Source organism: Dipodomys ordii, unplaced genomic scaffold (assembly GCF_000151885.1).
Source record: "Dipodomys ordii isolate 6190 unplaced genomic scaffold, Dord_2.0 Scaffold107, whole genome shotgun sequence".
NCBI classification, from domain to species: domain Eukaryota; kingdom Metazoa; phylum Chordata; class Mammalia; order Rodentia; family Heteromyidae; genus Dipodomys; species Dipodomys ordii.
The window spans coordinates 1,059,100-1,074,168 of NW_012267323.1; the positions used below are offsets into that span (position 1 = coordinate 1,059,100).

A 15,069-nucleotide genomic window follows, 5' to 3' on the forward strand; every position below is an offset into this window, starting at 1 on the left:
GTGGAGAGGAGCCGGGCGGTGGGATAGGCGGGGCAGCGTGGTGGGCGGGGCCTGGGCGGGGTAGAGGAGAGCCGGGCGGTGGGATAGGCGGGGCAGCGTGGTGGGCGGGGCCTGGGCGGGGTAGAGGAGGAGCAGGGTGGTGGTATGGGCGGGGCAAGCGTGGTGGGCGGCACCTGGGCGGGGTAGAGGGAAGCCGGGCGGTGGGATAGGCGGGGCAGCGTGGTGGGCGGGGCCCAGGCGGGGTAGAGAAGAGCCAGGCGGTGGGATAGGCGGAGCAGCGTGGTAGGCGGGGCCTGGGCGGGGTAGAGAGGAGCCGAGTGGTGGGATGGGCGGGGCCTGGGCGGGGTAGAGAGGAGCTGAGTGGTGGGATGGGCGGGGCAGCGTGGTAGGCGGGGCCTGGGCGGGGTAGAGGGGAGCCGGGTGGTGGGATGGGCGGGGCCTGGGGGGGTAGAGAGGAGCGGGCGGTGGGATAGGCGGGGCAGCACGGTGGGCGGGGCGGGGCTGAACTAAGAGGGGCGGGGCAATGGGAGGGGCTGTGGCATGGCAGGGGTGGGCGGGGCATTGAGTACGGAGGGCCGAAGTGTGGGGTTGGGCGAGGAAGCCCTGTAGGCGGGGCTGAGTGGACGGAGCTGGGCGAAGGAGGCGGAATGGGCGGGGAAGAGAGCTCAGTGGGGCGTGGCCTCTGGGTGGGCGTGGCGGGGCCGCGGGCCGGTGCTCTCTGGGACCCCGCGCCCAGGGGCCGCACACGCAGGTGCGTGGCAGCCCGGGTTCCTGACGGATTCTGCTGCCCCCATCCTTAGGCCTGCGCGATTCGTGGACGCCAACGACGCCGGCCCGGTTCAGGGCGAACCCAGACCGCGGGGGAGAGGAGGCTGAAGAGCCCATGCCGGAGCTGACATCTCCATCCTCATCCTCCTCCCCCCCCCCCCCCCCCTCGTCTCTCCCGCATCCCCGCCGCCTCTCTCCCCACCTGGGTCCTCTTCGCTAGGAATTCCCCCCCCCCCTCCCGCGGACTCTGGGTAATGTCACCTTCGGAAAGTTGATCAAAGTCACAGCAACCTTGGCTGCGGGGGGGTGGGGGAGGGAAGAAATTGTTCGGGAGAGCCTGGGAGGAAAACAACAACAATAATAATAATACGATGTCCTTCTGGACTTTCCCCAGATCCATTCTGATCAGAATCTCCAAAGGCCTGGCCATCATGATCGTTTTTCTCACCAGACAGGGGATGAACGATAGGGGAAAAAAAATAGAATTACCAGAGGGCTGTAGGGAGGTTCCAGGGAAGAGAATTTAAAATAAAAACTGGATGACTCCCAGCCAGGTCCTGTCCCTGGAGCTGGAGCACAGCCCTAGGTACTTGTGACAGACTCACATATGGCCACTGGCCAGGGGAGAGAGCTAGACTGGTTCAGAACAAGCAGCCAGGGGCTGGGAACTTGGCTCAGCCATACACGGACGAAGCCCGGGGTTCGATTCCCTCAGTATCATGTACACAGGACAAGCTGCAAGTGGCGCTGTGGCTCAAGTGGTCGGGCGCTAGAAGCAGCTCAGGCCCTGAGTTCAAGTCCCAGGACTGGAGGAAAAAGAAGAAAAAAAGAATTGCAAGTCAGCAAAGGTACTGCAGAAGAGGAAAGAACCATTATTTTTGCCAGCTGAGCCCCACCCAAGCATGCCCCATGAGAGAGTGAGGGGAAGGAAGCTTTCCTCCCCAAGCCCAGGTTACCTGCACATGCCTCCAATTACTAGGTGACCAAAAACGTTTCTCTGGGCCATGGCAAAGGCCCCCTCCTGGGCCTCTGGGCGTCAGGAAAAGCAGCCATCTGCTCTCTACAAGCTAAGTCCCAGACCCAGCTCAGTCACTCTGACAGACATCCGTAGCAAACCCCAAGATCTGCTCTGAGGATTTGAAGTGAGGCTGTGTGACACTTGTCACTCTTAATATCCCCTAAAGATCAGCCGCCATTTGGTATGGGACTATCAGTGCTGATGGAGGAAATGGGACTTGGTCTCTCCCAAGTATTTACAATACGTATGTTCTCTCAGTGTTCAGGAAAACAAAACACTGCGGTGGGGACTGCTATGGCTCTCCGTTTCTGTGTTGCCAGGTAAATCTGACACGAGTTCTGAGCTGGCAATTTGCAGCTGTGATGGGCCAAACCCCTAAGCCACGTGGCTGTGCAACAAGTGTTTGTGTATTTATTTCCCCAGGGTCACATTGGAGGGACTGTCACTCCACATATGCTCTGCCCCTTTGAATTGTTTGAAAACCTCAGAATGAGGGTTGCTGTTTAAATATCACACATTTAAGTACTCATGACCAGCCTGGCACCGGAAGAGGAGGGGTGCCACCTGCTTGAGGAAACTCAGATGGGGCTAGGACTAAGGAAAGCATTGACAACAGCTGCCAACCAAGGGAGGAGCTGGTGCGGGAGCCGCCCTCAAGTCTGTCTTAGAAGTAACATGGGTAGGTGGGGTTTTCTGTGGGGGGGAGTGGGAGGGGGGAATGAAACGGGAACAAACATATCTCATTAACAAAGCAGTCAATCCCTTTATTTTTAAAATTTTTTTATGTACACATAGGAACGATCTGTATAATGTACATTCAATATAGAAAGCTTTATATAGTTGATAATGTATAGAACATTTCACAATTACACTAATCTCTTACATTAACATCTTGACATCCATTTTTACTTTTTTAAATTTTTTTTTTTGCACGAGTTCCTCTTCATTCAGTTTGGTAAAGCCAGGTATGCATACCGATGTGCGCTCTCGGGAGGTTAATGACAGGGACACCGGTGAACAGGTAACGGGACAAAACCTAATGGTGTTCAGTGCCAGGGAGATGGCCGCAGAAACCTGGGTAGGGGGAGGGGGGGGGTTTCTGGGGATGGGTGACTTAGCCCAATTTCTGGAGACTGTAGCTTAATCCCACAGTCACACTAATTCAAAAAAAAATTATAAAAACTAGGAAGTAAGTTTCATCTTTTTGATTCACAGTCTTGTAAACAGGTACAAAGGAACAAAATGTGCTTACGTACGTCAAGGGGGGAAGAAAAAAAAACCAACACACTTCTCGGGTAACCTCTTAGGTTGATCCAGAGTGCTTTTCTCGTCGTCACGTGGAGACGATCAGAATCACTGACGTTTTCCTAAATAAAAATATATTCATAGAAAAAGGAGTAACACTGTCGTGAGACCAGGAGAAAGGCAGTTAAGAGAGTTTGCTTCGACGTGGCGGCTGGAGGAATGTGGAGGCGGCACTGGCCTTTGCGCCGGTCACCGCACGTCGAGTGTTTGTTTCAAGTCTGGTAGCCGAGGTCCCCCGCCTCGTGGTCTACAGGAGGCGGCAGGTTGGACATGACGGCTGACGATGTACCCGCGGTAAGGTATCCAGCCACGCCAGGTCCTGCAAGAGAGGAAGGAGAGCGTGCGCCTCTGTACCCAGTGGGGCCCGCGGCCAGAGCTGGACATGATGCCCCGGCCCCGGGGGGGACAGAGTCACCTAGACACACAGCTGCACCTCGGCAGACGGCACCGAGAGCCCCGTCCACGGGCTTTGCTTTTATGATGTGACACACTTGGAAAGCGCTTTGCTATCTGTGCTGGATGGGAAGGGGTTGGGGGGAATACAGAAAACATGTTCCTTTTCGTATCTGGGACATTCAAGCTTTCAAAAATTTCTAGACACTGAAAAAAAAAAAAAAGCGAACTCGTGGGTGAGGGGGGGAATGGAAACGAACAGAGAGAAGCACACGTCACCCAGCACACACGTCTGACACCATCGATGACACCCCCAAACGATTTGCTCACCATTCCAGTTAAACCCAGTCTCATTTGGTTCAGAGAAAGGCTATGCTACCAGGGGACCCAAAGGCACAGGGAGTTCTCTTAACAGCAAGGATTCTGGGAAGAAGAGGAAGGCTCTGGACATCCAGGAGTCAGGTCAGAACAACAATAAAAAAATGCTCTGGAAAAAGGATCAGTATCTCCCTGACACGTGTTCTTCGGCTCGATCAGTATCTGTGGCGTAAAAATGCTGCTCGTGCCAGCTATTTATCAGGATTGGATTGGCCGCACGAGTGTCCTGCCGGCTTTGGCTGTCTAGTTCACTTGGAACAAGGCGGAGGGAAGGCCTGGCATTCCATCTTGGAATGCTGCACGCACTGGGGCCAGGACCGGGCTGTTCGGTCAGTACTGGGACAGCATGGTACTGTGAACTGGGCGGGTCTGTGAGCCAGAATTGGAGGCGACAGAGGCAAAGGACCACAGGACAGCGGAGGGTTCCCTAGAGAGGCGGTGGGAGCAGCATGCATGTAGCAAAATGTTTCTCTACCTGCTTCAGAGAGCTACACAGAAGTTAGCAAGCTGCCTGGCAGAGCGGATCTAAAGCCCACTCCTGAGGTGAAGGGGGCTGCTGCCAGTTAGAAGGGAAGGAGAGACACCTGAGGGGAGAAAAGAAATGTAAGCAGCAAGGGAAGTCGTGAGGAGGTGCAAACAGCAGAGCGGCGCGATGCGGGCTGGGGACTCACAGGACTCGGCAGGATGGAGGCCCCCCGTTGGGTGAACTGCTTTCTCACCGTTTCGAGCACTGGCACCAAGGATACAGAACGGCCCAGGCAGACATGGCCAGGGTGGTGATAGGACCCGGGGCTGTTCCGCCTTCACAAGCTGTGACCACAGCTAGCCGAAGCCCAGGGGCTGGGAGCCCTGTCCTTGGAACACTCAGAAGGACCAAGGGGCCTGCATCCATCAATTCCTCCTTTCTGGTTTCTGTGTTTTGTTTTGTCTCACAGCCTTTCCGGCCTGGACTGGCTTCAAACCTCAATCCTCAGATCTCAGCCTCCTGAGCAGCTAGGATCACAGGCGTGAGCCCTGGGTATCCAGCAAACTTCTTTCTGCGAATTGCATCACTAGGCCTTCCAGAGACTTTCAAGGTACCTCCCACCTTGCTGTGTGCACCCCCCTGCTGTGAGCACCCCGTCTGCCGTTGAGGGTCTCCCCACAGTTCACAGCAGCGAGATGCCACCATAGGGCTTTTTGTCCAGCAATCCTGTGGTACATGTGGGCCTTTTCAGTAACACCTCAGAGCCTTTGTAGTAGTAGAGTTTCTGAGCAGCGCTGACTGTGAGCTCCACTTAGTTCACATCGAAGCCAGAGTCAGAGAAGGGAACCAAACACAGGCAGCCGAGACCACTGCGGCCCTCTTGCTGGGCCGGGTGGAGACCGGACTGCCAAGGCCATACAAGCAACGGCTTGCCAGCTGTTCGGATGATAACTACTTCATATGCTGAACTTGGTGACATTTCTTTTGGCCTACTGTGCCAAAATGTTATGAAGACAGAAATAAAGCATTAGGAACTAAGAAAAAAAATGTGGGAACCTCTTGATTCTAAATTCTAAATTGTGACCTGACAGAACGAGGAAGAAGAAACCTGGTCCCACCCCCGTCACTGGCTTCTCTGCAGGACGGCTGATTCATGGTAGTCTCAGCTCGTCCTTGCCCCCCCGCCCCGGCCTCGGGGGGCACAGCTGTGCTCTCCAGAGAAAAGTGTGAGAAAGGGGAGGAAACTAGGGTGTGTGGGAACTAAAGTGGGGTTTGAGAGGATTGAGAAAAGAGTAGAAATTAACAAAGAAGCCAACGAATGAGAACTGGCTACTACAATAGAGAGATAGACAGAAGGGGGGGGGGGGAGATGAATGATCGAATGAATGTATGTGTAAAGTTTTCTGTGTTTCATTCCAAAAGCAATTTCCCCTCAACTTCTTGTTTCCTGTTATCCCTCCTTTTGGCTGCTGATTTTCCTCAGTGAGGTACCCTGGAGTTTTTCATCACTGAAATGATTTTCAGGGGGCACTGAACTTGCTGCCACCTGCAGGCTCTGGGCAGTGAGCAACCTTCTGTGTATCTACATCACAGGGAGAGGGAGGGTTCCCAGAGGCCTCTTAAACAACTTACCAGGAAACAAAACTCTATGCCCGCCTTGCTGTGTTTCACTGGCCCTGAGGAATCTTACCTAGGACTTTAATCCTGAGGTTAAGTGGTGTCACTTGAATGACATCTCCTCTATAACTCTTAAGTCATGCTTGCATTTAAAAAAATTTTTTTGAGTGTATGAAAATGGAATAGAGGGGCTAGGAAGGTGGCTCAGTGGTAGAGCGCTTGCCTTGCATGCATGAGGCCCTGGGTTCGATTCCTCAGCACCACATAAACAAAAAGAAAAAAGCCGGAAGTGGCGCTGTGGCTCTAATGGTAGAGCGCTAGCCTTGAGCTGAAGAGCTGAGGGACAGCGTCCAGGCCCAGAGTTCAGGCCCCATGGCCGGACCCCCCCCCCCCAAAAAAAAAAGAAATGAAAATGGAATAGAGAACAAAAAACACTTTAAGAAACCTTCCTTTTGAGACGCTTATAACTGACACTGACACTAGACTATTCTGGGGCCAGTTTCTGTGTAGATTTTCCCAGTCATTCCTTATGCATAAAGCTGGGCATGTAACACCACGAGCATGGAGACTGAGCTACAGACAGTCTCGAGGCAGTGTTTCATGTGTCCGTGAGAACATACCCCTGCACGGAAGCTTTGCTCCCAATGTGAGACTGAGATATGGCAAAGACCAAGAGAAGACTCTGGGTGTTTCTCTCCCTAGAATTCAGGCACAGGGATAGAGAATGGGAAGGAGAACCTGTGACACTTCCTCACACAGGACTGACAGCCAACACCCCAACACTCTACGTGTTTATAAATCTTAGGGCTCAGCCCCAACTAAGGTGGATTAATATGAAAGTGGTCACAGCGAAGGAAATGCAGTACATATGTCAGGACCATGTCAAATGAAAGCCAGGTGAGATCCCAAGGTTCTGTTTCTGAATATTTAGGATTCATTATTCATGATTTTATTATTCTATACTAGCAATCAGGGTTACTAAGGCAACTGTACTAGACACTGCTATTTTTTTTCTCTCTCTCTTTTTTTTTTTCCGGGTCCGGTCGTGGGGCCTGAACTCTGGGCCTGGGCGCTGTCCTTCAGCTCTTCAGCTCAAGGCTAGTGCTCTACCACTTGAGCCACAGCGCCACTTCCAGCCTTTTTTTTTTCCTTATGTGGTGCTGAGGAATCGAACCCAGGGCCTCAGGCATGCAAGGCAAGCGCTCTACCACTGAGCCACCTTCTCAGCCCCTTTTTTTTCTCTTAATTACTGACTTCATCTCTGGTTAGGAGAGCCAACAGGCTGACGTTTCCTGACAGGCCACTCCCAGCAGATGGCAAAGAACCATCTTGTATTCTGAAAGCCAATTAATCAGGCTGAAAGACAACTGTCCACATGCTGTCAGAGGCTCACTAGGGTGCCCTCAGCACCAGCAAGGGAGGTGAGTGGTAGGCAGCTCAGGGAAACACTCGGAATGCTAGTCCAAGTCTATTTGGGGCCAAATGAAGGGTTGGGGGCCGCGGCCAGGTATCTCAGGATAAGCAGGGAGGTGTGACTCACCTGTGAGGTATCCTGCTGTCTGTGAGTCAGAAATGAACAGATCGTGTTTCTGATCTTTGAAGGCGCTCCAGACGGAAGAACGAGACAGGATTTCATTCACCTAGGAAAGCAGAAAAAGCTCTTACAGCAGAACTCAATGGAAGACTGCATGTTGGGAGACTGAGGCAGCCAGCAAGGCAAGCTATTCTGGGGGAAGGGGCACGCAGAAGGAGAGGAGGGGGAGGGCGGAGCGACAGCAGGCGCTCCTCCAAAACTTTACCTGGGGCCTGAGCCAGACCTGACTTCTCAAGCCAGTCTCCGTCACAATGTGGGAACCTACAACATACTAGGGTGCATCTAACTTAGGTAGGAAGATTCCAAGCGCGAACAATGTGACAGAAACAGAGGCAGACAGCAGGGTATGGATGATGAATTTCTTGAGGGCTCTGGGACATGGCTGCAAAACTGGGGAAAAGACTACAGAGCAGCTGGGCACCTGTGGCTCACGTCTATGCTAGCTACTCAAGAAGCTGAGATCTGAGGATCAAGGTTCAAAGCCAGATTGGGCAGGAAAGTTCCTGTGAGACTCTTCTCTCCAATAAACCACCAGAAAAATGGAAGTGGCGCTATGGCTCAAGTGGTAGAGTGGTTGCCTTGAGCTGAGGAGCTCAGGGACAGTGCCCAGGCCTGGAGTTCAAGTCCCACAACCTACCCTCCCCCCCAAAAAAAGACTATAGAGCAACCTTTCACAGGTATGAAAAATGTGGATGTTTTAAAACTAGAGCCGGTGGTTACTTGTGAAACGATACTGAGCTAAATGTCAATTAACTATTCACCATAAAATATGTGAAATGATACTAAGCTAAATGCCAATTAACTATTCACCATAAAATAGCTCTGTCTGTACTATGCCAATTTCAATTCAATAAACAAAGACCACTAGAAGATGAGGCCTAGCTAGATGAACTCAGATTCAGATGCAGCAGTAAGACTGAGGTGGATGACGTCACCGAGGTCAGTACATGCCTGCCGTTAGAACACGTCAACACACATCTCATTCGCAGAAGAAAAGGAAAACCAGCACTTCATCTCACTAATCAAAGAGATGAAGACCAGCATGAGGCCCTATCTTCTGAGCAGCCTCTGAGAGGTTATGAATGGAGTTATAACATCCATCAGTACCTCCTGGAACTAGAGGTGGGTCTGGAGTAAGTAGTACCAAGTCCCCCGATAGCCGGGTACAGAACGGCAGCCGTCACCTGCAGCAGCGCTGATGCCCACTGGGCACCACCTGCCCCCGCCCCCCAGCCTGGCCTCTGAGTGGACCTGAACACATGGCTGAGATGCTGCTGGCTTTGAGCACAACTTGTAAGGAGGACACCGAAGGCGCCTCTTGCACACTCACCTGTTCTCCATACTGCAGGCTTCGGGTCATTGCCTTGAGGGCTTTGACGATCTGAGCCTTCGTGGCAGAGGGGCTGTCCAGATTCTCAAGGCCTATGCCTTCAAGCAACTTCAGGAGGTAAGGGACCAAATCCACTTTCAGAGCCTGGAAAGAAGAGTAAACATATACACACGTGTGAATATATACGTATATACATATACTTACATACACATATAACCACCCCCACACACACACACGTTCAGAGCCAGCTCAGCCAGAAAACTCTGTGAGACTCTTATCGCTAATGAACCATCAAACACAAAAGCCAGAAGTGGTGCTGTGGCACAAGTGGTAGAGCGCTAGCCTCGTGCAAAAGAGGCTCAGGGACAGCGCCTAGGCCCAGAGTTCAAGCCCTGAGACATGCACCAAAAAAAAAGGGGGGCTTGTGGAGAGGTATAGTGGCAGGAGGCCCATAATAAAGACACAGGACCTTGTCTATGAGGATGACAACCAGCAGGTGATGAGACATCATCAAAGGACTTTTAAGGTGAACACTTTCTTGTTTTTGTATCCACAATTTTTTTGGGGGGCCAGTCATGGGGCTTGTACTCTGGGTCTGGGCGCTGTCCCTCAGCTCTTCAGCTCAAGGCTAGTGCTCTACCACTTGAGCCACAGCGACACTTCCGACTTTTTTCTTTTTGCTTATGTGGTGCTGAGGAATCGAACCCAGGGCCTCAGGCATGCAAGGCAAGTGCTCTACCACTGAGCCACCTTCCCAGCCCAACACTTTCTTGTTTTTATGTATATATTTGTGAGACACAGTGATGTTGCTGCTATATGTATACACTGTCTACCGAGAAAATAAAAGTTAACTAGCGGAAATACAAAATATTTTTTTTGTCGCAAAAATCATTAGGCAGCGATAGATCTCAAAATGTTATTCCTTTTAATGGAAACTTCAATGTCTCCCAGGTAACTGCCATCTCCCTGTGTCTGATTGTGGGTCCTGTTTATAGGTGAGGTTCTGCAGAATGTGTCCTGTTTTAAGAGGACAACTTTTACAATAGTTGCTAAATTTGCTATCTCAGTTCTCCAGTGCCTCTGCATCTGCATGTACCCACCGAGTCCTCCCTTCACTAGGCAAACAGTCTCCACCAAAACCTTGGTGTAATTCTAAATGTGACTCAGGGAAGAATAGAATGAGCAAACAGGATGCATCCTTCCAAAGGCAAAGGATACTCAGAATATGAGCAAATTTTTTTGTTTTGCCAGTCCTGGGGCTCAAACTCAGGGCCTGGGCACTGTGCCTGAGCTTCTTTTGCTCAAGGCAAGTGCTCTACCACTTGAGCCACAGTGCTACTTGCAGCTTTTTCTGTGTATGTGGCTTCCTGTATGCTAGGCGAGCACTGTGCTGCAGAGCCACCTTCCCAGCCATGAGCCAACTTTTGAAGTCCATCAGGCTTTTGGTAGCTGGCCTCACTTTTGGTGTGCATATTCAATATTTGCAAAATGGTGCGTGTACAAATTCTATATAAAAAGTGGCCTCTCGCTAAACCTTGATTGGAATATTGGTACCTACTGTAGAAGTCACTTACTTGCGCGACCAGTTCACTCTGCTCCTTCTGGAACATGCGATTGATTGCTTCACAGGCCAGACCGATGGTGTCTGCTCGCTTCCTCATCCCGTTCATCAGGGGGCCAATGGTCTCTAGCGACGCCATGGCGCGAACGCACAGCTGAGAAGCCCGGGAGAGGTTACTTGTGGGGGAGCTGGGTTTTATACATCATAGCTGATACTACAGCCACAAAATGGATTTCTAAAAAAAAAATCTACTCTCAGATTGGATAATGAGCCGATTCAGCTCTCCTCTCCTTGATTCCGTCTTTTTGAGGACGTGAATACAGTGCCACGCGCACATGCACAGCAGGGCCTGCCGTGGTGGGAGAGGGCTCGGCCTGGCCATGTGCCCGCCCTTGAGTCTGGGGCGGGGGGGGGGGGGGGGGAGTTCTGGAGCTATGAGCTAGGGGGGACCTGTCAGTACCTCATTGTCCGACAGGACGTGGATGACCCGAATGGCACTCTTAGGAATGGCGTTGTTTCTGTGGTTCATCGCCTGGATGACTTTGGGAAGATGGCCCAGGGGGGGGACTTGATCTGCCAGCTGGGGCTGGGCACTGAAGAGACACACCGTGGCCATGGTCAAGGTCTCCAGAGTCTCCCCCTGGACAGCAGGAGACAAACCGGCAATGCAAGTCAATCGTAGGGTACTTGGGGTCTCACATGGCCTTGGCAATGTATCTCATGTGCAAAACGAGGGGTTGAAAAGATGACATGAGATACTAGTACCATCATGTAGACATGAAATACCTATTACTAGAAATTTTCAGAACACATGACAGTTAATGTTGGATGGCACCAATAGCCCATCAGAATGCAGAACTAGGGAAACGTTTTCCCTACTCTATCAAGCTTCAACTACGGATCAAATATCCCTTATCTTTGGTCCAGAAGTATTTCATAGCCTTTGCCAGTCGAATAGCCTTTGTCAGTGAACTATCCTAATCCAAAAATCCAGAAACTAAAAGCTTTGAGCACATGGATAATACTAAACAGTTTGATTTGGGGAGTTGGGCATGGTCACATACACCTGAAATTCCAGTGCTTGGGAGGCTAAGGTAGATGACCAAGAGTTGGAGGCCAGCCTGAAACAGACTGTCTCAAGATAAAATTTAAAAAGTATTCACAGTGTCTGGATGCCATGGTGATTTTTGTGTTGTTGATAATGGATTGTAAACACTACGGCTTCTATTATCCTACATATACACACACCAAAAATGCTGCTTTACTTTCAGCGGTCCTAGGGCCTTTGCCTGGGATCGGTTTAAAAAGCTGTCCTCCTACCTATTATAAGCAAACCACAGATGCAATAAAATGGTTGGAAAAGGCAACTTGACTATAGTAAGTGACGTGGGAAGTATCTCTTCAGCCAGCTCTGAGGTCAAAACCCATCTCGCTCAGCCAATGAGATAGCAGGTATAGACTTTCAAGCCCCAGGACTGCAGCAGACATTCTGCTCGCCTGGATGTTCGCATGGGCAGCCGTACGCACCAAGGGCTGAGAGGGCCGGGGTGAACGGCAGAGAAACCCTGGATGCTGAGGCTCCTCCTATACAATAAAGCTGAAAACAAAGGGCCTACCAGCCTGTTAGAGCTCTGTGAATACACAGAAGAATGCATCCGCCCACCTGAGCACTTCTAACTTTGTTTCCTACAAGGAGCCATTTTATTAAGAGTTTCACTACTGAAAATGAAAAATCAATGGGCATCTGTGATTTGAATGAATATTCAGCACAACTTCTGATGTGTTCCGAGGATGAGAGGAGCTTACGTGAGGATTGTTCTTCTCCAAGAGCTCGGTGAACTTTTCCAGCAGTGCTATCAGAAACTCCCGGGGCTTTCTTAAAACCCACGCTGGCTGTGCGATGAAGATCCTCAAGAAAACCCCTCCCACAGCAAGTTCACCCTCAGCCTCTCCAAACACCACAGCGAAATCTTCAGGTAACTGTGGGTAAAGAGCAATCAGCATGGGCCAGTCACTTAAAAACCATTCCTTCCTTATGAAGCAAGTTCTAACAGGGGAATTCTTTACAATCAACTAAATCTTGGTAATTATCTTTACTATTAACTAAATGTCATCAGATTACTTTTGAGTCTCATTCCCTCTCAGTAAAGTTCAGAAAGCATGCTTTTACTACTTCAAAAGGGAGCATTCCTACTAAAAAACAAACAAAACAACAATAACAAGAAAAACCTTGTTTCCTTTTCCTGGAGTTCATTTCAATAAATATTATTTTATAGGATCAGATGCACATAGGCACTGGACCTCTGTGTTTCTCTTGAGCATCCCTACTTTTTATGTCTGAAACCTCATCTTCTGAGGGCAAGCACATTGACGGGTCTTAACATCACTAGAGATCTACATTAAGCTGACTTGGCAGGAATTTATTTTTTAAAAAAACACACAAAAATCAGCAACTACCCAGAAATCCCACAAAATAATAGTTTACCTTCCAGTTTATATCAGGGTTGTCCCGCTGATTTTTAAAGTGCCTTTCAGGGAAAAAAAAAAGGGGGTGGGGGTGGGGAGAGGATACCAAACTTTAGTCACAAATAACACTTTCACCAGTCTCTAGAGAAAGCCTACAGAGGTGACGGGGAGGGAGGGGAGGGCGCACGTGCCCACTAGGCGGCTCCTCCCCTTGGGCTTTTACTCACTCTAGCATCATTTCTCTCACTGTGGTGGACACTTTGTCTCTGGAACTATCATTCCAAATCAACTCAGGGTTCTCGTGGGTTCCTTCGAAAATATGCACAGCAGCTTCCGGGTTGTCTCTCATAGCATCCATGAAAACGCTAGGCAGAAATTTCATTAATGTAATTCGAACCTACGGGAGGAGGTTTGGGAAAGAAAACAACATCTATTGGAAACATCTGCACATCTGGCCTGCTTTTCGAAGATAGAAAATCGGTACTATTGGTGCAATGGCTTGTGGCGAATGGCCAGTATTTCAAGATCTGGAATGGGAAGAAAGACAAACCGTGGTCTATGACCCGGCCCTATTCACCTGTCTAGTTTCTCCTTCCCCCTCCCCGCTTCAAATGAGGCAGGTGCTTCCCAAGAATCGCCTGTGCACAGCTCCCGTAGCCCTCCTGCCCGTCCAATGATCCCCCACACAAACAACTTTTCCTCATGTTACACCTTTGTGTCTTACAGGTGCTTTTGTGGGTATTTCTCTTGCTCTACTCTGTCGGTTCTTTTCTTTTGGGTGCTGATCCTGGAGCTTGAGCTCAGAGGCTTAGTGCTGTCCCTGAGCATTTTTTTGCCCAAGTCTAGCACTCTTCTTTGCACTACAGCTCCACTTCCTTTTTTTTTTTTTGGTAATTAATTGGCGATAAGAGTCTCACAAACTATCCTGCCCCACCTGGCTTCAAATCAGGAGCCTCAGATCTCAGCCTTCCGAGAAGCTAGGATTACAGGCCTGGCTCTACTTTTGTTTGATGTCAAACTGTGGCTTTTTCCAAAAAGAATTAAAAAAGAAGCACTAAAAAGGGGAGTTGGTGTGCTGGTGGCTGTCAATCTAGCTTCTCAGGAAACTGAGAAGAAACTGACACAAAAGGGTAGGACTTGCTCCCCTGCAAATCTCAGCACTTGGGAGGCTGAGGTAGAAGGCAGGGGACCTGGAGGGTCACCACCACAAAACAAAACAAGGAAAGCAAGGGGCTGGGAATGTAGCTCTGTGATAGATGTGGGGCCCGGCCTGATGTCCAGCACCACAAATAACTGGGCATCACTGTGTGAAGAATATTAGTCGTGTGCACCCAGGTCTTTAAGGAAAACTCAAAACGAAGCTGTCAGCATTCCTTGTGTGTGGACCAGAATTCTGTATGCATCCAAATTTAACCACCTCATCGAGCCTGCTCAAGGCTGAGTAATTACCTCTAAAGGGCCTATGAGATTCTCAGTGGCTTGGTGAGAGATCAGGCTCAAGAGCCAAGAAGTAACTGGAGCCAAACAATTTTCCTATTACAGAAGATACTGTGAGAGGGTTCTGTTCACCATGAACTTGGTGTGGAGGCACCACACGTGCAGGGAACCACCTGGCTTTAGACAGAGGCAGCCATCTGTAGCCTCTTCCTTACCCAAGGAGCTTAGGAGACTTCCTGAACAATGATTCTCAAAGGCTAGTCAGGGCAGGCTCCAAAAGAACAACTGAGGGAATGGATTAAGAATGCAGACTCCTAGGACGCAGCCAGGCTAACAAGACTGAGGCAGGCGGGGGAGTCCAGGAGCCTTTCCATCATGCCCCTCCTGCCGGTGTCTCTGAGGTGCTGATCAACAGACTAGCACAGGACGTGTGTCTGTGAGGACTGCTTCTGGGGAAACTGCTTTAATAGTAAGATGGGAAGGCTTGGATACAACCACAGCTGGATAAATTACATTCAGACATAATTGTTTCAACAGGTTCCTGATATGCAAACTAGTCCACTGATCCAAAAATCATCCCCAGATTTGGTTTGTTAAATGAGATGTAGAATATAAGATACAAATCATGGGGCTGGGAGGGTGGCTCAGTGGTAGAGCGCTTGCCTTGCATGCATGAGGCCCTGGGTTCGATTCCTCAGCACCACATAAGCAAAAAGAAAAAAAGCCAGAAGTGGTG

General features: G+C 50.2%; 2 protein-coding genes across 2 annotated transcripts in view; both read right to left on the reverse strand.

Annotated features, from left to right (window-relative positions):
• Nphp3 (nephronophthisis 3 (adolescent)) overlaps positions 1–1,873 on the reverse strand; it is a 29,688-nt gene extending 27,815 nt beyond the window's left edge. Inside the window, exons 1-2 of the mRNA XM_013028036.1 lie at positions 1,849–1,873; positions 997–1,015 (exon numbers count right to left, since the gene is read on the reverse strand). Coding sequence (XP_012883490.1) covers positions 997–1,015; positions 1,849–1,873 — 44 coding nt within the window. The remainder of the gene's footprint in view (positions 1–996; positions 1,016–1,848) is intronic.
• Positions 1,874–2,704: 831 nt separating this feature from the next.
• Dnajc13 (DnaJ (Hsp40) homolog, subfamily C, member 13) overlaps positions 2,705–15,069 on the reverse strand; it is a 90,436-nt gene continuing 78,071 nt past the window's right edge. The window contains exons 46-53 of the mRNA XM_013028037.1: positions 13,124–13,293; positions 12,916–12,958; positions 12,237–12,410; positions 10,891–11,070; positions 10,444–10,584; positions 8,870–9,013; positions 7,486–7,585; positions 2,705–3,410 (exon numbers count right to left, since the gene is read on the reverse strand). Of these exons, the coding sequence (XP_012883491.1) occupies positions 3,304–3,410; positions 7,486–7,585; positions 8,870–9,013; positions 10,444–10,584; positions 10,891–11,070; positions 12,237–12,410; positions 12,916–12,958; positions 13,124–13,293 (1,059 nt within the window). The 3' untranslated portion in view covers positions 2,705–3,303. The remainder of the gene's footprint in view (positions 3,411–7,485; positions 7,586–8,869; positions 9,014–10,443; positions 10,585–10,890; positions 11,071–12,236; positions 12,411–12,915; positions 12,959–13,123; positions 13,294–15,069) is intronic.